The 24,074-nt window shown below is 36.8% G+C and overlaps 1 protein-coding gene across 10 annotated transcripts in view; it reads right to left on the bottom strand.

The window, feature by feature from the left end:
* LDLRAD4 (low density lipoprotein receptor class A domain containing 4) overlaps positions 1–24,074 on the bottom strand; it is a 587,101-nt gene that overhangs the window by 257,003 nt on the left and 306,024 nt on the right. For all 10 annotated transcript variants that reach the window (XM_072604172.1, XM_072604171.1, XM_072604176.1 and 7 more), the window contains one exon: positions 21,836–21,976. In XM_072604172.1, coding sequence (XP_072460273.1) covers positions 21,836–21,976 — 141 coding nt within the window. The remainder of the gene's footprint in view (positions 1–21,835; positions 21,977–24,074) is intronic.

A 24,074-nucleotide genomic window follows, 5' to 3' on the forward strand; every position in this document is an offset into this window, starting at 1 on the left:
TCTCTTCCAACCACCTAGTGTGATCTTCCGTTAACAGCAGGAACATTGAAAATCTACCAATTAATAATAATAATGATGATAACAACATTACCAGCATTTCCATAGTGCCTTAATATTTGCAAGGAACTCTACATCAGTTATCTCCTTTGACTCTGTGAGTCCTGCCAAGCCTGTGAAATAGGTGCTATTATTATTCCTGTTGTATAGATGAGGAAATTAAAAAATGACTTGTCCAGGATCACACAGCTAGTAGGTGTCTGAGATGGGATTAGAATTTGGTTCTTTTAGATTCCTATCTCCTAAACTACACAGTAATTATATTGCTAAAATATATTAATATAATTAATATAATATATTAAGGTTTACAAAATGCTCTCCTCACAATATATAAAGCTAAAATATCATATCCCCACTGAGGCAGCTAAGTGGTACTATCTAGAGTACTAGATAGAGAGCTGGGCCTGTAGTCAGGAAGTCCTGAGTTCAAATGTAGCCTCAGGCACATGCTAGTTATATGACCCTGGCCAAGTGATTTAAGCCTCTGTTTGCCTCAGTTTCCTCAAGTATAAAACAGAAATAAGAATGAAGTAAAGATCAATAGTGAAGACAGTGAAGATCAAATGAGATATTTGTTTAAAATGCTTAGCATAGTTCTTAGCACACAGTAGGCTACAGATGCATGATGCCCCTCCATTTTAAACATGAGGAAACTGAGCTTGAGTCAAGTAAAGCGATTCTTCCCAAGCTCACTAGCTAGTAAACATCAAAAAAGCAAGGTTCAACCCTAGGTCTCTGCTCCCAAATCTCAAACTCTTTCCACAATGTCACCCTGGCTTTGTCATAAGACTCTCATTTCCTAACCACCTCCCATTTCAAACCCATCCCCTGATCGGATACACAGCTTTTCCTATAAGAAGCAATATGGAAAAAGCAAAGACTTTGGAGTCGTCCTAATAAGACATGGGACTCTGACAAGTCATTTAATTTCTCTTATTCTTTAATCTGTGTGCACATATAAACGTGCATTATGAATCACACAACACACACAATTACATTATATGTAATGTAACAATACATACATGTATATATGTATGTATTACATAACACATACATAATTACTACCTGTGTGTGTGTACTGTCGTTTAATTGTTTTAGTCATGTCTGACTCTTCATGACCCCATTTAGGGTTTTCTTGGGAGGGATACCGAAATGGGTTGCCATTTGTTTCCTTCTCTAGCTCATTTTACAGATGAGGAAATTGAGACAAACAAGATTAAGTGATTTTCCCTGGGTCACAAACTAGTATCTGAGGCCAGATTCGAACTCAGTAAGTGAGTCTTCCTGACTCCAGGCCCAGCATTCTATGCACTGCACAACCTAGCTGCCCATGTATATGTACACACACACATATATGTATACTTATGTATATATATATATATATATATATATATATATATATATATATATATATAGGGTAATATTAACTCATCAACCTCACTGAGCTATTGTGAACAAAAATAAGTGATTATATATTCCTTGGACCCACTGTATTGGGAGAGAAAAAAGCCAGGATTCCTCACTGAGCCTGGGAATTTCTAGAGCAATGGGTTCTCTGAGATCTTCACAAGCTCTCCAAGGTAGTGATCAGATAGATGCATCCATTGCTAAGAATATTCCTTATTATTCTACTTCCTCTGTTTACCTTCTGTACTCCACCTCAGAAGTAGAGTCAGTTTCTGACTGTACAGTACAGTACTGTACTGTACACTCATTTCCTCATCTCATAAGAATCCCAGCCTGCCTGTACCAGAGAAGCATCTTCTCCTACAGATTAAACAATCATATATTTTTTAATTTACCTTTCAGCCTACATAGCTGTTATCACACTGGAAATAAAGGGAATTAAAATAACAATTCATACTACCCAGTGCTTTAAGGTTTACAGAGCACACGCCCTTCCCTTACAATGACCCTGTGGGTAAGATGATTATTTGCATTTTATACATGAGGATACCGACTCATTGGGGAAGCTAATTTTCTATAGTTATACAGCAGGTAATTATTAGAGGCAGGATCCAGGTCCCCCAGATGCCAAGTACAAGACTCTCCTCCACACCACACTTTCCACTCTCACAAAGTTCGGTTTCAAGAGAGAGTTGCATGATGTTAGACCACATCCCCCAGAAACCTTGTTTCTCCAGACAAAAACAGGGATGGCCAGAAGAGACATGGAACAAATAAGAGGAAGGGAGAAAAGCAACATGATATGGTAGAAAGAAACCTGAATTAAGAATTAAATAGGTTTTGTCCCTAGTCTCAGTAAACTAAACCCCAGTTTATTCATCTGTACAAAGAGATCATCCCAATATCTGTCTTACGTGCTTCAGAGATTTTGTGAGAATCAGATGAAGCCATAAATGGGACAAGTGAGTGTGGCATAAACTTCTAAGTGCTACATGTATGACCTTGGGTAAGTCATTTCCTTTCATCTGTAAACTGAGAGCATTGGACTAGAGAGTTCTCCTGAGGCTCTAGGTCTATGATCCTCTGAAGTAATACATGATATATTAGTACTGAGATATGTATATAGTGCTTGAAAGCTTGCTAAGTACATACATGATCTCATATGAACCAAGCAACAACCCATTAAGCTTCACAGATTCATAAGATTTAGTGTAGGAAGGTACCTTAGAGATCATCTAGTCCAACCCTCTACTTTTATAAATTAAGGCCAGAGAAGAGAAGGGTTTTACCTAAAATCACACAGGTAGGAAACAGCAAAGCCAGGATTCAGCTTTTCTCACTCCAAACTCTCCACTCTGGGTATTGTTATCCCCATTTTTAAAAACAGATGGGGGAACCTTAGGTCAAAGAGATTAAATGACTTGCTCATAGGACTGGAACTCAGGTCCATCCACTCCACTGTCACATTGCCTCTCTCCATACATGGATCTTATCTGCATTGTGAACAAGGATATCTTCAAGTTTTCAAGGAGACTGTCGCCACATCTGGAAAGTTCTCTTCTATTAAAAATATTTTTCCGGTTTGATAGCCATCAGATATTTATGTGAAACAATCCTCCTTTTTCTAACTACTATTTCTGCTTTATTTTGGGGAGACGAGGGATGGGGGAGAGGAGGTAATAAAATCCAAAGCAGCAGTTTAATAGGTACCCAAGCCAAAATTTATTTGCAAAACAGTTCTGTGTATTCATCTGCTCCACAATAGGTTCAAATCCCAATACTGGTGAACAATTTAATCTGTGAGTTTAAAGATCCTTCTTCTTAGAAAACTACAGGAAAATATATCTACAGTAATCATTTTGTTGATTTCCAGCTTCTCTTTGAAAAGCCCTCGTAGAAGAAATCTCTTTTGCAAAAACCATCATTTAAAGTAAATCCGGTGAGCATATGTTATATTCAGTAGAGAACCTGTGACATACAAGAAAAGTATGTATAGAAAATACATAGTGTACATACACACACACTCTTCTTTCCAGAGGCAACAGACTTCATTGCAATCTTAAAACTATCAAAGTGTACTAGTTTACAAAGGAGCAACAACTTCTTGGGTGTGGGGGTGGGGAGTTGAGGGAAAAAACTGTTCATTTTATCAAATGTATGGTGAATACTCTGGGGACAAGGGTCAGACACACCTTCTGCAAGGAGAGTGTTCACAATATGGAAAATGTTTGCAACATCCTCATTAGAAAGAGCTAATGGGCAAAGAATGCTTTCTGGACAGCTATGATCCTGAACACAGGAGAGAGTACCTTACACAAAAAACATATATTAACAGTTGAGGCAGTGCAAAAGGAGTCATGATGTAATGGAAAACATGCCAAATGGGGAATCAAAAGCACTGCATTCTAGACCTGTCTCTGCTGCTATGTCACTACAATCTCATCTTTCTTGGTCTCAGTTTCATTATTTATAAAATGAGGAATCTGAACTAGATGATCTATAAGACCCTTTCCAACTCTGATTCCATCATTCTAATGCTATTTTGGCATCGAATGATTAACTAAGAAACACCAGAAAAAACATGGAGACCTTGAAGGTGTTGGCCTAATGTTTAGCTTAGTTAGATAAACCTCCCTGAGTTCCAGTGCCCTATGAACTCACAGACTACCATACTGAAGGGCTTCTCTAACCCAAGCCATTCTAGACTGAAGGAGTCTTCCCTTGACATTTCTGTGTTCCTCTAGAATGAATCTGCCTTGGGCCCAAAGTAGCTCAGAATCCCTGCTGATCTTGGGGGACAATAAGGGGACAGACATGTAATTACATATCAGAACCCTAAAAAATGACCTATACATCACACAGAGGATAAAATAAACCCCCCAAAGCACAGATTTGACCACATTACTCCCCCATGAAAAAATCCACAGTGGCTGCCTAATGCAAAATACAATCTATATTACTTGGCATTTAAAACCCTCCATAGCCGGCTCTAGCCTAGCTTTCCAGGCTTATTTCACATAACCTCTCCTCCTTGACTCTACATTCCAGTGAATCATCTCTCCTCAAACTCAGCATACCATCTCCCCTCTCCAGGTATTTGCAAGAGATACTTTGCATGTCTGAAATGCACTCCTTCCTCATTTCTTCCACTTGGAATCCTCACCTTAATTCAAGATTCAATTTGGGTAAATTAACCCAAAGAACAATTTTCCTGGCCCACCCAGTTAGTTCCCTCTCCCTGCTCAAATTATATAGCCTTTATTCATTGGTACAAGTGATGTATTCCCCACCAGCACCACACCCAATGTAAGTTCTTTGAGGTCAGTGACTTAGGCTTTTCATTTTGTCTTTGCATCCTGAGTACCCAGCAAAGTGCCTTGCATTTAATGTATGAATGAATTCTTCCCAAATCTCCTGATGCTTCTGCAGTCATTGAGAGACAGTGGTTTGCCCCACTAGTCTGACAGGTACCAAGATGTTTTAGAAAAAAGAGGCACAATCCAGAGATTTCTGAAATCATCTTTATACTTTGCTGTTATATGGCAGGCATTTATGACCAGGAAACATGTAGGAAGGGAAATTGTATCAGAAAGAAGTTTTCCCCCAAAATAAGGAAATAGCATGAGACCTTCCCAGGCAATGGGCATGTAAGATCCATGGGAGGTATACGAGGTAATCTTTTTAGGAGATGAAGCAAACAGTATTGTGTTAATTTGATGGAAGGAAGGAAGGAAGGAAGGAAGGAAGGAAGGAAGGAAGGAAGGAAGGAAGGAAGGAAGGAAGAAAAAAGAAAAAAAGAGAATGTAACACATGAAAAAATAGGACAGAAAACACAGAATACAATGATTCTCCTTCAAAAAGTCCAGAGTCCTTTATGTAAGAAATGGCCCTATTCCGATCTAATCTTTCTTCACTCACTATACAATGCTCTCAGCTACAAAATAAATGTTTCCTAAAGTCTAAGTAGCAGCTGTTCTGTGCCCTACATTAAAGAAACAGCCATGGCTACCACAAAAGTAAGGGTACGGGCTTTGGTGAGAGCTTGGGGAAAAATTGACACATTTTGCTAAGACTTGCTACTCTTTCAGAACTCATAAAGGCCAGCGTCAGGAGGACAATCACTTAAAACAAGGCTAGACACAATACCTGTAGTGAAGACCTCTAAGAATATAGTATCGTTTCATCTAATGGTGCTATGCTATTCTCTCAAAAAATGTTAGCAATACCTGACCTTACCTTATACCCTTCTCAGCCTGGGAAGGTAAAGAGACAAAGATTATTGATTTTTTCCCCCTCTATTGGTAGCTCTTGGGACATAATGGCAATACACGGAGGACTGAAACAAAAAATACTGTTTAATTCTTGATTTTAAGAAATCAAATGAATAGGTCAGTGTCTCATTTCAGATATAAATAATAAAAGCTTCAAGCACAAGGGATTATATCAGTAGTACAAGCCCCATGGGAATCAATCCTCCCTTTGCAATCATTATACGATGACTTTAAAATCTAGCTTTAGTTGAGCTGTTATTTAATGATAGGTATTTCCCAGCAAAACTGCATTCAGTTGGCATATCACTTTTAAATAAAAGCAAAATAGAGTGACACAATTAATGACCGTTCAGTCAAACAAAGAAGTCTTCTTTGGCAGTCATAAAATCATTCATCCCAGACTTGCTGAATACATTTACAAGCATCCCAACTCCTTGTATTCTTTTTTTTCAGTGTTCCCAATTTCCTCCACATTCTGTTGGTGATGATCACATCCTTTTCTTCTGACTATTCTTAAATTTATGTTATGAGTCCAATATTTAGAGGCTCATTCTGAGTTCTGTGTCTTACTTATAAATTACTGGCTCCTAATAAACAATGACTTCTAAGCATGGTAGCCATGGTCTTCAGGCCATGACAAGCAAGGACCCAACAGAACTTGTATCCAATCGCTGCAGTGACTGCTATCACAAGGGCAGTGAGGGCTGAGACGGAAGCCTAACTTGTGAAAATTTTCAACAGGAGAAAATGAAGCAAACCAAGTGAATTTTCTTAAAGTGGGGGATGAAGGGGATATCCAAGAAATGAGGAGCTCTGGAAAGGTGTTTTCCACCTGGTATAGCTGCTGTGCTCATCACTATGCACAGTGTATTCAGGTCATTCAATAGGTTTACGTTCTCATTTAAATGCCACATGACAATTTCCTTCCTATTTACCAAAGTTCTTTCCAGCCCTTCCAAGTACCATAATCTTGAATTAAATCATTCTGTAGTCTGTAGAAGTGCACAGCTGAAATCAATAGTGTTATCATACTGCAACCACCTTCTTTTCACTTTCTCTAGTGCTTAATAATAGTCAAGTTTTAGCTGAAATTGATATTGACCTATTATCAGTAACAGAGGGCCTTTTTTTTTTCTCTTAACAGTCCCCTCCCTGTACAATCTCTCCAATCCACCGCCTTGTGCCTCCCCCAGGAAGCAGGATCTACATTGATTGCTATCTGATTAGAGGAGAGCTTGCCCTGACTTTTCCCAGTTACTTAAGCCAGCGTCTCATTGCTTGTCCTTAGAGACCACAGCTTCATTCAGGCAGAGAGCGTCTAGACAGTATTCATGATCCATCTGTCTGGCACAGCCTGGCTGATGGCAAACTCTATTAGAACTGAAACAATTTTTCCCTCCTCCTCCTCCCGTCCTCTTTCCCTTTGCGAAGCAGTAATCTGACACTGAAAATTACTATCATTGTTGCAATTCTCAAAATAGCAGTGCCAGACTTTCATTAACATCCACGCTAGACTACTAAATATTTAAAGAACTGGATAAATTTCACCTGAAGTGGGACAGCCCAGCACACATGAAAGCAGAAACAGAATCAAAATGTAAATCGACGAGGTTGTTTTTATCTGCGTAAATGTAGTATCACGGTAGGTGGAAGCAATGCCTAAGGTTTATTGAAACTTTCTGCTATTTATTCCTTTTCTTTGTTCATTTCTAAAGGCAGAATTCCTGTCTGAGACCTTACAGCTTCTAATATACCAGAAAAACACTTCGAGGCAACAAATAAAAGAAGAAAAAAAAGTAAACCAATCTTTCACCGCAAAGAAAAAAAAAACAAAACAAAAAGAGACCAAGCTACAAACTCTCTCGTTGTCATCAACCTACCCACACAAAAGTGTCAACCCTGTTGCCACTGACAACTTGCAACCTGATAAGGACGTAAGTTTCCTGAGACAAGAAGATGCATATCTTTATCATGTTCTAAATACCATCTTGGATCATTTTCACACAAGTCAATAAATGTTCGGCTCCGATTTCCTCCCTTCTCCCATTAATATTTTTCAAGACTTTATCTGGAGCAGGTACAAAGCACCGAGAAGTAGTTCAGTTCACTGTTAGCTGTCTACATTTATAAGTCTTCATCCAGACAAGCTAGATTTAAATGTCTGAAACTCAAAAGCATTCTAGGGCAATATCATCTGTGTGTTACCATTGTTTCTGTGTGAATAGCAAACTCTTACCAGACATTCTCTAACAGAGATTTGTAAATTTCTTGAAGCCATGGACCCCCTTGGGCAGTCTAGTGAAGCCCAGGGGTCCCTACTCAGAACAGGATTACAAAGGAAACCAATTACATGAAATGCAGGTGTCAAAATACTTTTAAGTTCACAGAACTTGGGCTAAAAACTCCTGCAAGTCTATATGGAAGCTAGGCAGCACAATGGATAGGGCACTGGAATTAGAATCAGGAATACCTGAGTTCAAACATAGCTTCAGATATTTAGTAGTGGTGGGACCCTAGACAAGTCATTTAACTTCTGTGTGCCTCAGTTTCCTCAACCATACCGCAGGGATAAGATTTAATAGCACCCATCTCACAGGGTTATTGTGAGAATCAGCTGAGATAGCATATGTAATGTAGTTTGCAGCTCTTGAAGAATTATATAAATGTTAGCTTTTATTATATTGTTTTTATTCATATAGAGTGCTCTGAAATACCGCCTCAAAAACCAGGACATCATATTCTACTAGGAATAAGCAAGAAGTTTCTGAAAACTGAGAAGAAATTAGAGAATCCATTATATAAGAAACCAAAAAGGACTAAAAATTCAACTTTGGCCTTCTGAGATAGAGACGGTCATTTGAGGTGATTTGGGGGTCTATACAAGAAAGAAGAACTAGCCAACTAGCAGAGGAAAACATCAGGGAACCAACCAGTATAACTCTGCCATGGATGCTCACCCCTAAAGCTACCTGGGATACAAGAATTATTTTTCAATGCCCAGTTTACAAGATTATCACTTTCCATGTACCTCTGAGGAAATAGTGTACGACAAAGGAAATATTCCTTACATTTGCTTTTTTTAGGTCACTATTCTAGTGCACTGTTGCATCTTTTCTCCATGAATCCCCACAAACACTAAAGATGTGAACTGTCAAAACTATGAATTTCCATTATGGATAATAAATAACATCCCCCACCCTCACAGAAAAAACCAACAACACTGTACTGTTTCTATGGGGGGGAAATGCATTATAAGTTCCAACTTGCTGCTCAGGACACTGGGAACACATCTTCCCACCACCAGTGTGGTCTCTATCTCAGCTGGGGCAGCCACTGACTATCTAGGGCAATAGTAAAGTGGTATTTGTAAAATACTTCTTAATTTCAGAGGCTCTTGGGGATCTTTCCTCATCCACTATATGGTGCTAACCAGTCACTCATAATTACATATGTGTATGTGCATATATACACACACATGCATAAATATGTGTATATGCACATGTGCATATATACACACATGTACACATGCACTTATGTATGTGTATATACATATATGCATGTTTGTGGTACTCAGAGAGTACCGGTTTTAAGTTCATTTAAAATTAGGTACTAGGCTAGCATGCAGAGCTGGTTAACACTTGTATAATCAACAAACTTCTTTGCTATGTTCTGTATAGTCTATCCTTTCAAAAACATAATTATAATATTTTTAAAGGCATGGCATCCAAATTTACATAACTGACACGAATCTTTTTGGCCTCAGTTTCCTCAACTATCTTATGTTTGAACTTGAGTAGATGACCTCTGAGTCTTATTCCTAGCTCTGAATCCCCTGATCCTAAGTTGGCAGATAAAATTTATGTTTTATTTTTCTCACCCAGGAGCATCCAATGGTTTGCTGTCCAGGCTGACAGTGTTAGAAAGTATACCTTTATCATCCAATTATTAGACAACAGAACCGCCTGAAGAAATTATTTTGCAAATGAGGTGTAAATAGGTAATCCTTACATGGGGTAAGGGAAGAGTAGAAAAGGATCTAGGAGTACATCAACCAAATAACCTTGAGGCAAAAGAGTTTTCTTTAAAATACCCAATTAACCAGTTGGCTTAATTAGCAGTGTCATTACTAGGCACAGGATATTTCCTGCTTTAGTTATATGGAGCCAGATATACGGTAAGAAGCAGTTCTCCACTACACAGTAAGGGTCTGCCCAACTCCTACTATTTCCCCAAAGCTGAACTCTTTTAGTTAATTGGAGATGCCACAGAAGTTGAAAGTCAAAAGTCATTCCAAATGACTGTTGGCTTATTTTCAACTGCTGGGTTACTCTTAAGACCAAGTGGTACAAATTCCTTAGTAATGATTGCTTAAGAAAGATCTGTTCTTGCCAAGCTTTTCAAAGTACATAGTTCTAGAGTGTCATATAAACTACTAAATTGTCTCTTTGGAAAAATCAGAGGAACTGTGCTCTCTCCCCAAAGAGATCTAGCAATAGGCCTTGGAAATAACAGGATAATAGATTATGCTGTTACTCCAGCTTAACAGTAATGGCAAGGGAACAAGATCATTAAATGAAAGATGGCTAGTTCTGCTACCGGAATTAGAGTTAGACAGAGGAAAAGATAGGAACTGTGCCTATATTCCAACACAACATACCCACTATCATTTTATTTTATCTTATGATTTAAGAGATGGACAGTAACTATGACATTCCATCACTGGTCATATCTTTACTACTCCAACCTACTTTCTAAGTCTATATAATTTTGCTCCAGATAGGCTTATCTCTTCACTTTCTTTCATTTTCATCACCCTACGGTCATTCATGATAACTTCACTCCTTAATGTTCTTCCCCTTCCTCACTTCCTATCCAAATCCTGACTTGACTTCACTAGGTCAAATTTGTCTTAGCTGCTCCAAGAAGTTGTTTTTCCCTACTCATTTCAGCCTACAGTAATCTCCTCCAGGCTGAAATCCAGAAAAAATGGGCACTCACCTGTACCACTCACTTTGTTACATTGCAGATATCTTCTTATATTATTTGTTATTTCCTTATATCTATATGCCTCATCTAGGCAAGAACTATATAATGCTACTTTGTATCTGTCCATGGTGCCTAATACTGAACAATGAATACAATATGGACTTAGCATCAACTCAAGAAAGAGTTCAACAGGAAATATCTGAACCATGGCAGTCACGGGAGGCAGGGAGGGGGATTAAAAAGAGCTGTCATCTGAACCTGATGGAATTTTTCTACTTCCACAGAGAGATGCATAAAATGAGGCTCCTTTCTAATGAAACCAATTCAAAGCCAGGTTAGTCCAAAGCCATCCATCCATACAAATATGCCTTCTGGTCCAATAGCATATTAAATCAGCCTCAGTGAACTAAAGAAAAACATGAGATTTTCCTAATTAGAAGCAGACAAACCTAAACGTTTTTAGTAAAGAAAAGAAACAGGTGAGAGAACACAAGAATTCTGTGTCAGTCAAGAAGAGATTCCTAAGGGGAAAGGGGGGTAGGAATGGCAACACAGGAATAATTTTTTTTTTATTATCAACTTTAATTCATGTAAAGTTGTAAAAGATACCCGAGCCATTGTGTATATCTAAAGCTAACAACATATAGGGAAAATTGATTCTAGCTCATCTGGAAAGCTAGAAAATTCCTACCTCAATTTGCATTAAGTAAAATCAAATAACAGAGATAGATGTTCTCTCTAGTCAGTAATAAGATGGACAAAGCTAACTAATCAGTCCTATCTCTTGTTCCAAAAGGGGAGGAGACGTCTTACACTTCATGTGATGGAAATGAGTAAGACACAGAATCTTCCTCTAAAGTATAACATTTACACCTAATAATTTCTCTGATGTTTAAAACTTAATGTAGAAGTGAAGCCAAGATGGCAGAGTAAAGGCAGGAAACAGCTGAAGTCTCCGAAATTCCCCTCCAAACAACATTAAAGTAGTGTCTCACATGGAATTCTGGAGCAGCAGAAACAACAAAAGGTTGGGGGAAAACAATTTTTCAGGCCAAGACAACTTAAGGGGTTAGCAGGATCTGTCTTACCAAGCTTGTGGTCCAGCCTGGAATGCTGTGCAGCACAGGCCACACCCCAGAAAGCCAGCAGCAGGTCTTGGAGACAGCCTCCATAGAAGCAGTAACTTGAGGAATTCTTAGTCCACAGATAGTAAGAGGGTCAAATAACTTATCAGAAGTAGATTACAGGGGATCCTTTGTTGGCACTGGGTACAAGCCCCTGGTGCACCACCCATGTAGAGTTCCGGGTCCTAGTCTCAGGGTAAAGAGAAACACAAGCATGGTTGAGGCCCCGAAGGAATAAAAGCCCTGGTCACAGTTCCAGGGTGAAGAAAAGTGTTTGTGGTTGCTCACAAGGGAACAGGAGTCCTGATCTTGTAAGTGAAAGAAAACAGGGACCTGGATTAAATTTTCAGGGAAATAGCACTTGTGGCTGCAGGGAAGTAGGGGGCCTGGTCACAGTTCCAGGATGGAAAAGAGTGCTTATGGACAGACCAGAGCACAGTCCAAGAGAATAGTGACCATGCCTCTCTGTAGATCATACCACCTTAGAAGAATCAAAAACTTATAGACTCTCAGAACTAACTGTAAAAAGCAGCACAAAAAACATGGACATTGTGTCAGTGCTCCCTCCACTATGGGAGCACAGCCCAACTTTAATATAAGGTTAAAAGTCAAGAAATAAGCGAGAAAATGAGCAAAGAATCTGACTGTGGAAAGTTATTATGGTGACAGAGAAGACTGAGACACAAACTTAGAAGATAATAAAGTCAAAAAAGCCACATGCAAAACCTCAAAGAAAAAGTATGAGTTGGATACAAGCCCAGAAAGAACTACTGGAAGAGCTCAAAAAGTATTTTAAAAATCAAATAAAACTTATGGAGAAGAAATTGGGGATAAAATGAGAGCGATGTAAGTAAATAATGAAAAAAAGAGTCAACAGCTTGGTAAAAGAGGTACACAAAATAATAACAAAGAAAATAACATCTTAAAAATAGAATTGGCTAAATGGTAAAAGAAGCACAAAAATCCACTGAAGAGAAGAACTCTTTAAAAAGCAGAATTGCTCAAATGGAAAAAGAAGTACAAAAATTCACTGAAGCAATGAATTCCATAAAAAGCAGAATTGGCCAAATGGAAGAGGAGGTACAAGAGTTCCCTGAAAAAAACAGTTCCTTAAAAATTAGAATTGGGCAAGTGAAAGCTAATGACTCCAGGAGACATAGAGAAACAATAAAGGAAAATCAAAAGAATGAAAAAATAGAAGAAAACATGAACTACCTCACCGGAAAAACAACTGATCTGGAAAATAGATCCACAAGAAATAATTTAAGAATTATTGGACTACCTGAAAGCCATGATTAAAAAAAAAAAAGATACACATTTTGAGAAACTGTCAAGGAAAATTGACCTGATATCCTAGAACAAGATGGTAAAATAGAAATTAAAAGATTCTATCAATCACCTCCTGAAAGAAATTCCAAAATGAAAACTTCCAAGAATATTATAGCAAAATTCCAGAATTCCTAGGTCAAGTGAAAACATTTCAAGCAACCAGGAAGAAAAAATTAAAATGCCATGGAGCCACAATTAGAATAGCACAAGATTTAGTATTTCTACATTGAATTGACAATGAAGTCATATGAATACCAAGTACATATGTACCAAATGTTATAGCATCCGAATTCTTAAAAAAGTTAAATGAGCTACAGGTGGATGGAAACAGACAATAAAAGTAATCTAGTAGAAAACCTCAACTCAGAACTAGATAAATCTAACCAAAAAATAAATAAGAAAGAAATTAAGGAGGTGAATAGAATTTTAGAAAACTTAGATAAGATAGAACTCTGGAGAAAACTGAATGAAAATAGAAAGGAATATACCTTTTTTGGTTCAGCTACATGTAGTAGCTTGACAAAAATAGGGCATAAAAACCTCAAAACCAAATGCAGAAAAGCAGAAATATTAAATGCATCCTTTTCAGATCATAATGCCTAAAAATTACATTCAAAAATATGCCATGAAACATAGACTGAAAATTAATCAGAAACTGAATAATCTAATCCTAATGAGTTGGGTAAAAAACAAATCATAGAAACAATCAATAATTTCATAAAAGAGAATGACATCAATGAGACAACATACCAAAATTTGTAGGATATAGCGAAAGCAGTATTTAGGGGAGAGACTATGTCTATATCAATAAAATAGAGAAAGATCTGACCAGTGAATTAAGAATGCAACTAAAAAAGCTAGAAAAAGAATAAATTAAAAATCCCTAATTAAACACCAAATTGGAAATACTGAAAATCAAAGGAGAGATTAATAAGTTAAAAGAGAACCATTAAACTAATAAATGAAACAGTTGAGTTTATGAAAAAATAGCAATAAAATAAACCCTTGACTAATTTGATTTAAAAAAAAAAAGAAAATCAAATTACCGGTATCAAAAAAGAAAAGGGGCAATTTATCAGCAATGAAGATGAAATTAAAGCAATCATTAAGTTATTTTGCTCAATTATATGCTAATAAAACTGACAATCTAAGTGAAATGAATAAGTATTTACATAAGATTCCCAGATTAACAGAAGAAGAAAGAGAATACTTAAATTACCCTACTTTAGAAAAAGAAATTCAACAAGGCATTAAGAAAAAATCACCAGGACCAAACAGATTCACAAGTGTACTTTATAAAACATTTTAAAGAATAATTAATTTCAATACTATATGAATTGTTTGAAAGAATAGGCAAAGGAGTTCTACCAAATTCTCTTCATGACACAATTACGGTGCTGATACCTAAACCAGGAAGGGCAAAAACAGAGAAGGAAAACTATAGATAATTTTTCTAATGAATGTTGATACAAAAAATTTTTAAATAAAATACTAGCAAGGAGATCATAGTAATGTATCACAAAAATCATACACTATGACCAGGTGGGGTTTATACCAGGAATGTAGGTCTTGTTCAATATTAGGGAAACTATCAGCTTAACTAGCCATATCAATAACAAAACCAACAAAAATCAAATGATTATCTCTATAAAGTCAGAAAAAGCTTTTGATTAAAATACAACATGCATGTCTATTAATAAACAATAGAAAGCATAGGAGTAAATGGAGTTTTCTTTAAAATAATAAGTAGTATTATTTAAAATCATATTTAAAACCCATTGCATTACCTGCAATGGGGATGTTAGAAGCTTTCCCAATAAGATCAGGGGTGAAGCAAGGATGCCCATTCACCATTTAGTAATGTACTATAAATGCTAATTATAACACTAAGACAAGAAAAAGAAATTAAAGGAATAAAAATAGGCAATGAGGAAACAAAGCTCATTCTTTGAAAACAATACCACGGTATACTTAGAGAACCCCAGAGAATCAACTAAAAAAAACTAGTTAAAATAATTACCAACTTAAGCAATTAAGGATATAAAATAAACCCACATAAATCATCAGCATTTCTATATATTACCAACAAAGTCCAACAGAAAGAGATAGAAGGAGAAATTTCATTTAAAATAACTGCAGACCATATGAGATACTTGGAAGTCTACCTGTCAAGACAAACCCAGAAACTATATGAACACAATTACACATACTTTTCACACAAATAAAGTCAGATCTAAACAACTGGAGAAATATTCGTTGCTCATGGGTAGGCTGAACCAATGTGTCATACCACTCAAACTATGAAAAAATTATTTTATAGAGCTAGAAAAAATAACCAAATTCATCTGGAAAAACAAAAAAGTCAAGAATATCAAGGGAATCAATGAAAAATACGTGAAAGAAGGTGGTCTAGCAGTATCAGTTCTCAAAATGTATTACAAAGTGGTAATCATGAAAACAATCTGGTATTGGTTAAGAAATAGAGTGTTGATCAGTGTAATAGATTAGGTATATAATACAAGTTAGTAAATGACCGTAGTAATCTAGTATTTGATACATGCAAAGATCCCAATTTTTCAAACAATAACTCACTATTTGAGAAAACTAGAAAGCAGTTTGGCAGAAACAAAGCATAGACCAATACTCATACCATATACCAAGATAAAGTCAAAATGGGGATATGATTTAGACATAAAGGCTCATATCATAAGCAATTAGGTGAGCATAGGATATTTTGACTCTCAGATTTATGGATAAGGGAGGAATTTATGATAAAAATGAGATAGAAAACATTATGGGATACAAAATAGATAATTTTGATTACATGAAATTTTAAAAGTTTTGCACAAACAAAAAGAATGTCAACAATATTAGAAGAAAAGCAGGAAAATGGGAAAAATTTTTTATAAGTTTCTCTGACAAAGGCCTCATTTCTCAAATATACTGAAAACTGAGTCAATTTTATAACACAAGTCATTCCCTTGTTGAAAAACAGTCAAAAGATATGAATAGGTGGTTTTCTGAAGAATTCAAAACTATCCAATCATATGAAAAAAAATGCTCTACATCACTATTGATACAGAAATGAAAATAACTCTGAAGTACCACCTTATACCTATCAGATTGGCTAATAGGACAGAAAAGAAAAATAACAGATGTTGGAAGGAATGTGGAAAAATTGGGACATTAATACACTGTGAGAGTGGTGAACTAATCCAACCATTCTGGAGAGCAATTTGGAACTATGCCCAAAGGGCCATAAAACTGTGTATTCCCTTTGACCCAGAAATGCTACTACTATGTATATCCCAAGGAGATCAAAGAAAAAGGAAAGGGACCTATATTACAGAAATATTTATAGCTGCTCTTTTTGTTGTAGCAAAGAATTGGAAACTGAGGGGATATCCATAAACTGGGGAATGGCTGAACAAGTGTGTGAAGGAATACTTTAAGAAATGACAAGCAGGATGCTTTCAGAAAAATCTGAGAAGACTTATGTGAACTGATGCAAAGTGAAGTGATTAGAACTAGGAGATGATTGTACACAGTAATAGCAGTATTACATGATGATCAATTATGAATGACTTAGCTATTCTCAGTAATACAATGTTCCAAGACAATTCCAAAGGACTTATGATTTTTAAAAAAAGTGCTATCCACCCCCAGAAAAAAGAACTGATGGAGTCTGAATGAAGATCAAAGCATACTTTTTTTTTTACTTTATTTTTCTTGGGGGTTTTTTTGGTCTGTTTTCTTTTACAACATGGCTAACTTGGAAATATGTTTTGCAAGGCTGCACATGTATAATCTATAGCAAATTGCTTGCCTTCTGAAAGAGAAAGGAGTGGAGTGAGGATGTGAGGGAGGAAGGGAGGCAGAGAATTTGGAACTCATTTTTTTAAATGAACTCTAAAAATTGTTTTTACATGTAATTGAGAAAAATAAAGTAAAAGTCAGTGGGGAAAAAGAGGAATATTGTTATTATAACTAATCCAACATGAAATGCATACTGTCCATCTGTTACCCCAAATGAGTTTGTACATTCATTCAAAATGCCACATTATTTTATTAATGCTACAAGTGCATATGGCTTGTGACACAGCCATGGCTTGTGACACAGCCACAGCTTGTTAAATGAATCTTGCTTTGTTCTGTAACCTTACCTGGTGGAGTTCATGGGGAGAAGGCAAAGAAGGGAGAAGATGGAACAGACTATTCATCTCCCATTAAATCAATGCCAAAGTTTAATTTTCCATTCTTGGCCATACACATTTTCACAAAACTGAAATGACTGATTCATCTATTTATCAACAAGCAGGCACAGTGGCAGGTAGGCTAAATCCCCAACCTAACACAGGACTGACACTTTCAAAGGGTCTCATAGCTCAAAGAGCAAATCATTTATGAGAAATTCAGAAATTAAAGTGACCCTCAAATAACAGACTCTGCTCCTGTGTGGAGTCCATGGTTGCTATGGAAAATAATGAGAGTGGTAGCATCAGTACCAAGAGCTCTCCAGTAGAAGGGTATTCAAAGGTAGCTGGATTATGTGGCCTGGTCAGGCTTAATCTTACATGAATCCAAAAAACAGTGAATGTCATAAACTCTAATTCTCAATATATAGTACAATGTGTTTCAAATTTGAATTCTCTATACGTAGCAAAATATTGTGTTGCCTAAAGCACCTAGCCTTTGACTCCAAAACCTTCGACCATGCCTCCCACAGAACTTGATGGCACTCCTAGTTTTGAGTCTGGCTTCTTTTTTGAACAAAGCTACTGCCTTTGATTCATTCAGATTCAATCCTAGCTACCAACTTTAAGGTTTTGTCATTGCAACTTCATGGCCCTTTTCAGTTCATAGGATCACAAATCTAGAGCAGAAAGAGATATCAGGTGAGAGCTAAACTAACCCTTGCATTTTTACAGATGAGGAAGCTGAGGCCTGGGGAGATTAAGAAAAACCCCTGGCCAATGACCCCTCAAATTACTCAAATTATTATTCTTTCCCCATCCTCCCCCGATACCCAAGAATATCCCAGCTGAAACCTCTTCTTTCTTTGCAAGGCACTAGTAAGGACCACAGTACTCAACACACCACAGTTTCTGTTGATTACTGTCCCTGGAAGGAACAGAACATGCTGAAAGCCAGTGAATATGGGAAGGCTGATGGACTGGCTTAGAAAATGACTGGCTTCCAATAATGAGCAACTGACTAACTTTAATTATATTCCATTAAAACACACACAGGAAAAAAGTACACAGAATATAGTCAACAATCTCCAGGTCAATTCATTTTTAGATATGCTTGTTTTAGAAAATTCTTGTTATACTAAAAGCAGCCCTAAAATTTAGTCATACCAAAAAGTCAGTTTCCAAAACAATAATTCATCTACCAAGCAAAGTTTCAAACTGGGACATCATAAATTGCTACCAATAAGATATTGGTTTTATGTGGTCTTCCTAAAATCCCCAAATCTTAAAGTTGAGAGGCCCTTTAGAGGTCATTTCGCACCATCTAAAAAGAAAGCAAGCCACAATGTTTTCTCTTGGTTTCACAAACATTCAGCAAGCATTCATTAAAGTACCAATTATTATTCTAGGCGCTAGGAATACCAAACAAAACCCAAAGAAATTGTTGCCCTCATTCTACTTCATGATCATATATAGATAAATACAAAGAATTAATTTCCACGCGTGTATGGAGAACACTAATTGCCTGAGTGTTGAGGAGACACCTGAAATGAAACGAAGGGAATCAGGAATTCTAAGCAGTGCTGGTGAGGGGAGCACATTCCAGACATGGGGGAACCACATGGATGAAAGTTGGAGAATAGTACTAGACTGGAATGAACATTCATGGCCAGTCTGGCTGGAATGTAGAATGCATAAAGGGAAGGAATAGGAAATAAATCTGGAAAGGCCGGCTGAAGATACCCCGTGAAGGGATAGAAATGTCACACAACACAGCTTATATATTTTAGCCTTGAGGAAATATAGTGGCCTAGAACAGAGGGAATTCTGGTTAACAGTGGAATAGCAAGGTTTATACGTGCCAAATTTTGTACAAAACTCCCCAAATGAAGCAACTTGGCTCTCAGGTCTGCGCTGCTAGGGAAAAAATTCACTTGTCATTTCAAGACTACCACAGATTCATTTACTTGTTAAAATGAAATTTAAATTTTGTCCTCTTGAAGATGGACTATGGATGTAGCCTAAGAATGGAGAAAGATTGATATGGAGGGTAAAAGGAAGAAAAAAGCAAATAAATACAAATAAAGAGATTGTAGCTTGATAACAATCAGATTATAATTTTAATTAATTGTATGTTAATCTAAAATAAAGTATATTTGAAATATAATTTTAAGTAACAGATAGCCAACATGCTTTTCATTTTGGATTAGTTATGATAATGTTCTCCTTCCTCCCCACTAAGAAAGAGTTTAAGTAGGATACTACCGATGCATGGTACAAGTCACATTAACCCTCTGAACACTTCAAAGCCTCCACAGTGAAATCCATACCAGTTGCAAAAGAAATTGTTTCTGAACATCCATATGGTGACTGGATGAAAAAGGCAGTTACTCAGAAAGTAATGTGCAATTAGATGTGCAGTTACTACAGAGCTAGGAAGACCTGAATTCATAACCCACCTCTCACAAGAATTGGCTATATGACCCTGAACAGCTTACGGAGTTGCTTTCATCAACTCCTATAGGTTGCAGAGAAGGTGCTGATTTTCATTTACAGAGGGAGAGTACTCAGCTATGAATTCCCTTCACCAATGAAATCACAGGGCCAGGTCTCTTTATATACATGTGTATTTAAACACACCCACAAATGCATTGATATTGTAGGTGTTACAAATGGATGCTGAGCTCAGCTCAAAATTGAATATGGAGATATCAGACTTGATTGAATTGAGGTAGTATTTTCAATGACCGCCAGCCATGTGGTATAATACAAGTTCTTCTCTACCATCAATATTCTCTCCATCATATAGAAGCAGGTGTAGGTCCCTAGTATATAGGGTGGATGTTCCATGATCCATTTAGGAACAGGGCAAGCTCTTTCATCATATCACACACCTGACCACTATAAATTAATGTCTTCCAGGCTTTACCAATAATCCTGCCTCTGTGCCTTCAATAACACTGGGAGTTATCATAAAGCTTCACAATACAGCTTAAGAGATGCTGGGCCTTACCATTCACCCTGTCACTATAATGTGAGTATTTCTGGACCTTGTCATTCTCTCAAGAGCTGAATTCTTTTATGTATTATCTCCCCTAATTAAGAGAGTTTGAGCTACTGGTGAGCATGGGTCTCTATTTTTCTATTTTGTATCCTCAGCACTTAACATAGTGCTTGGCACATGGTAAACACTTCATACTGTTATACTGATACATTACAAAAGTCTTATCATAATAAATAAAACAATCAGAAATGACAGTCTGACAGAACACTAAGAAAATATACAACCAACATTAAATAAAGTTTTCAAATGACAGAGATGAGTTCTATTTTGAGAAAACTCAATATAAGAAAATACAAATACATGTAAAAAATACATTTAGGTGCTCATGGGCCTATATATCCAACAATAATGCTCTTATACATGAATCATAAATATAATGGTAAATTATGTACAAGTTTTTCAGATTAATTTTAAAGCCCAGAACAAATTTACACTGTATTAAACAGTAACTTCTTTGCTTTTTTTTCATTGTTAGCATGAATGTATCATTTCAGTAGCAAAATCAAAGAATTTTCTGCTCCAATGTTACTTCTCCCAATAATATCAATAAGGAACTTTAAATCAGAGGAAACCCCTAGGTGCAACATGAAATTATTTCAAAATGAAAATCATGTGAAAAGACTTAGTGATATATACAATATTTTTAGGACATGCATTTCAAAAAGATTCTCAACCCCAAGGCCAAGTCATTTGAAATAAGGAAACACAGAGAACAATGAAATCATTCTTCCTGAAATTCTTAGACATTTTCAGCCATGTTTCAAAAATGTCCTTTTTCTCCCTTCTCTTCATACAGAATCAAAGAACCTTAGGCTGGGACCACTGTTTTCAGCTTCAAAAGATGCTTAATGGTCCAATGGGATGAGACAGGGAGAAGGAATCACAAGCCAAGAAAGCTTCACTCATTGTCTTACAAACAGAAAAATAACTATTCATCAGGCCTGTGTTTACAAGTTTGATGATTTGTGTAGTTTTCAAAATTATCTTATATACTATTTTATCCACTGAAATTTATGGAGTTTAGGAACATTATTATTTGCTTTAACTATTTACAAATTCTTTGCAAATAATGCTATTTATAATTTCTGTATGTGTGGCGTGAAAAACAACAAATCTACAAATAATTGGTTTTGGATGAATAGAAATTAAAATCAGATTTATCCAACAGTTTCCCCGATAAATTCTGAAAGTGAGCTATAAAACACAGTGCCATTAACCAACTCTGAAAAGAATTTCACCTTTTCAAATACCATAATCAAGGAAATCACTTGCTCTCAGAAGACACAAAACTCTTTCTGTTACCTTAAAGCACCATTCATTCAATGACTATCTCCAATGTCTCCAAACACCCTCACAACAAATATCACCAAGCCGCACCAAATTCAGAAAGAAGGAAGCACTTACAGTTGAAGATGCCAGGAGGAGGATGTTCGGTTACCAGTAAACAGTTCTCTTCATCACTGTTATCTCCACAATCGTTCTGTTGGTTACAGACCAGAGAGCCAAGATACAAGCATTTACCACTGGTGCAGGTGAATTTGCACTCTGTAAAGGGAGGAAATAAAGACGTAGTCAGTGCTGAGTTGTTGTTTTTTTCTTTTGAGCCATGAAAAATTGATTTGGTGACTGAGCCTGACTGGAGGCATTAAGGAAATATGCGCTCTCTGCGTGGTAAAAACAAAGGGCCACAATCACTATGGAAGTCCTTTCTGCAAAATTCCCAAGATAGCACAACTTCCTCATTTCTCAAGAGTACTTGGGTTTCCATAAATTTCTGACACAACGCACTAACTCAGCCACACAGGGGCTACATGTTGTCCTGTACGCGTCCCAGCCACAGGTTGGGGCCATGGAGATTTGCTTTCTGTTTAAAATCATCTTTGATGCATTGCCTCCAATGATGGGAAGAACCTGGGTGTTAGTTGGTACCTGCAAAAAAAATGGCACCTGTACATGAAGGTAATAGCTCCATGGAACTCTACAGCTGAAGGGGGAAAACCTTCTAAAACTAATGTGCAGCTCTATCCTTGGCTTACCGTGAGGCCCTGGGAAAAATGCAGTTGTTTATCCACCTCTGTGGAAAACTAGATTTAATAACAACCTACCTCACATGCACAGTGTGATGATAACGATTTTAATGGGAAAACTTGAAAACATTTATGACTTATGCTGCACCAAAGTAGCTAGGAAGGATAGTAATAAAAGTTTCAGCAGTAGGAAAGAGAATCACATCACAAATTTCCACTAATAATACTATCTGACCCTTTGAGAGCGGCAGAAATCATTACTGAAAAAAAACCTTCCTTTTTTACTAGGTTTTAAAATATATTTTCAAACTTAACAAAGTACTCCTTTAGGTACGAGTTGCCTTTAAAATGAGGGGGAAAAAAGATAATGAAATTGCTGTGGGTATAGACATGATATTTGTGTTAATGACATAAGATCATAAGCTTAGAGATGTCTTTTATTTCAAAGCCTTCGTGTTTTTTTCTTTTTATTTAAGTTTTCAGCATTCATTTCCACAAAATTTTGAGTTCCAAATTTTCTCCCAATCTCTCCCCTCCCCCCACCCCAAAACGCCAAGTATTCTAACTACCCCTATCACCAATCTGCCCTCCCTTCTAACATCCTTCTCCTTCCCTTATCCCCATCTACTCTTTTGTCCTGTAGGCAAGATAAATTTTTATACCCCATTACCTGTATTTCTCATTTCCTAGTTGTATGTAAGAACAATACTCAACAGTTGTTCCTAAAACTTTGAGTTCCAACTTCTCTTCCTCTCTCCCTCCCCACCTATTCCCTTTGGGAAGACAAGCAATTCAATATAGGCCATATCTGTGTAGTTTTGCAGATGACTTCTATAATAGTCATGTTGTGTAAGACTAACTATATTTCCCTCCATCCTATCCTGCCCCCCATTTCTTCTACTCTCTCTCTCAAACCCCTCATTTTATAGCTGGGGACACTTAAGCCCAAATAACTGAAGTGACTTGCTCTAGGTCATGTAGGGAGTAAGAGAGCAGGATTTGAACCCAGGTCTTCTGATTACAAAATCAGTTCAAAATCAGTAAGTCTTTTCAGTAGACCACACACTGCCTCTCATTATGAATTTTATCTTGAATAGTCATAGAGAATGTCAGCTCAATGCTTTCCAGAATCACCAGCAGTAAGCAGTATGACATAGTAGAAAAATATGGAAAAATTGGGACATGAAGTTTTGGTGGAATTGTGAATTGATCCAACCATTTAGTAGAATAATCTCTAATTATGCCCAAAGAGTTATTAAACTCCCCATCCACCCGTTGACTCACAAATACCAATACTAGGTCTATTTTCAAAAATTATTAGGGAAGAAGGAAAACAACCTATATGTTCTAAACTGCTTATAGCATTTCTCTTTGTGGTGGCAAAAAACTGGAAATTGCAGGGATGCTCATCAATTAGGGAATGGTTGAACAAGTTGTGATATACGATTGTGATGGAATACTACTGTGCTATAAGAAATGATGAACTCAATGATCTTGGAAAACATGGAAAAACACAAGAAATAATGAACAGCGAAATGAGCAGAACCGAGAAAACGTTGTATACAGTAATAGCATTAATGTTTTAAGAATGACATTGAGTAAATAAGGGATTTTCA

Source organism: Notamacropus eugenii, chromosome 4, assembly GCF_028372415.1.
Source record: "Notamacropus eugenii isolate mMacEug1 chromosome 4, mMacEug1.pri_v2, whole genome shotgun sequence".
Classification (NCBI taxonomy): Eukaryota; Metazoa; Chordata; class Mammalia; order Diprotodontia; family Macropodidae; genus Notamacropus; species Notamacropus eugenii.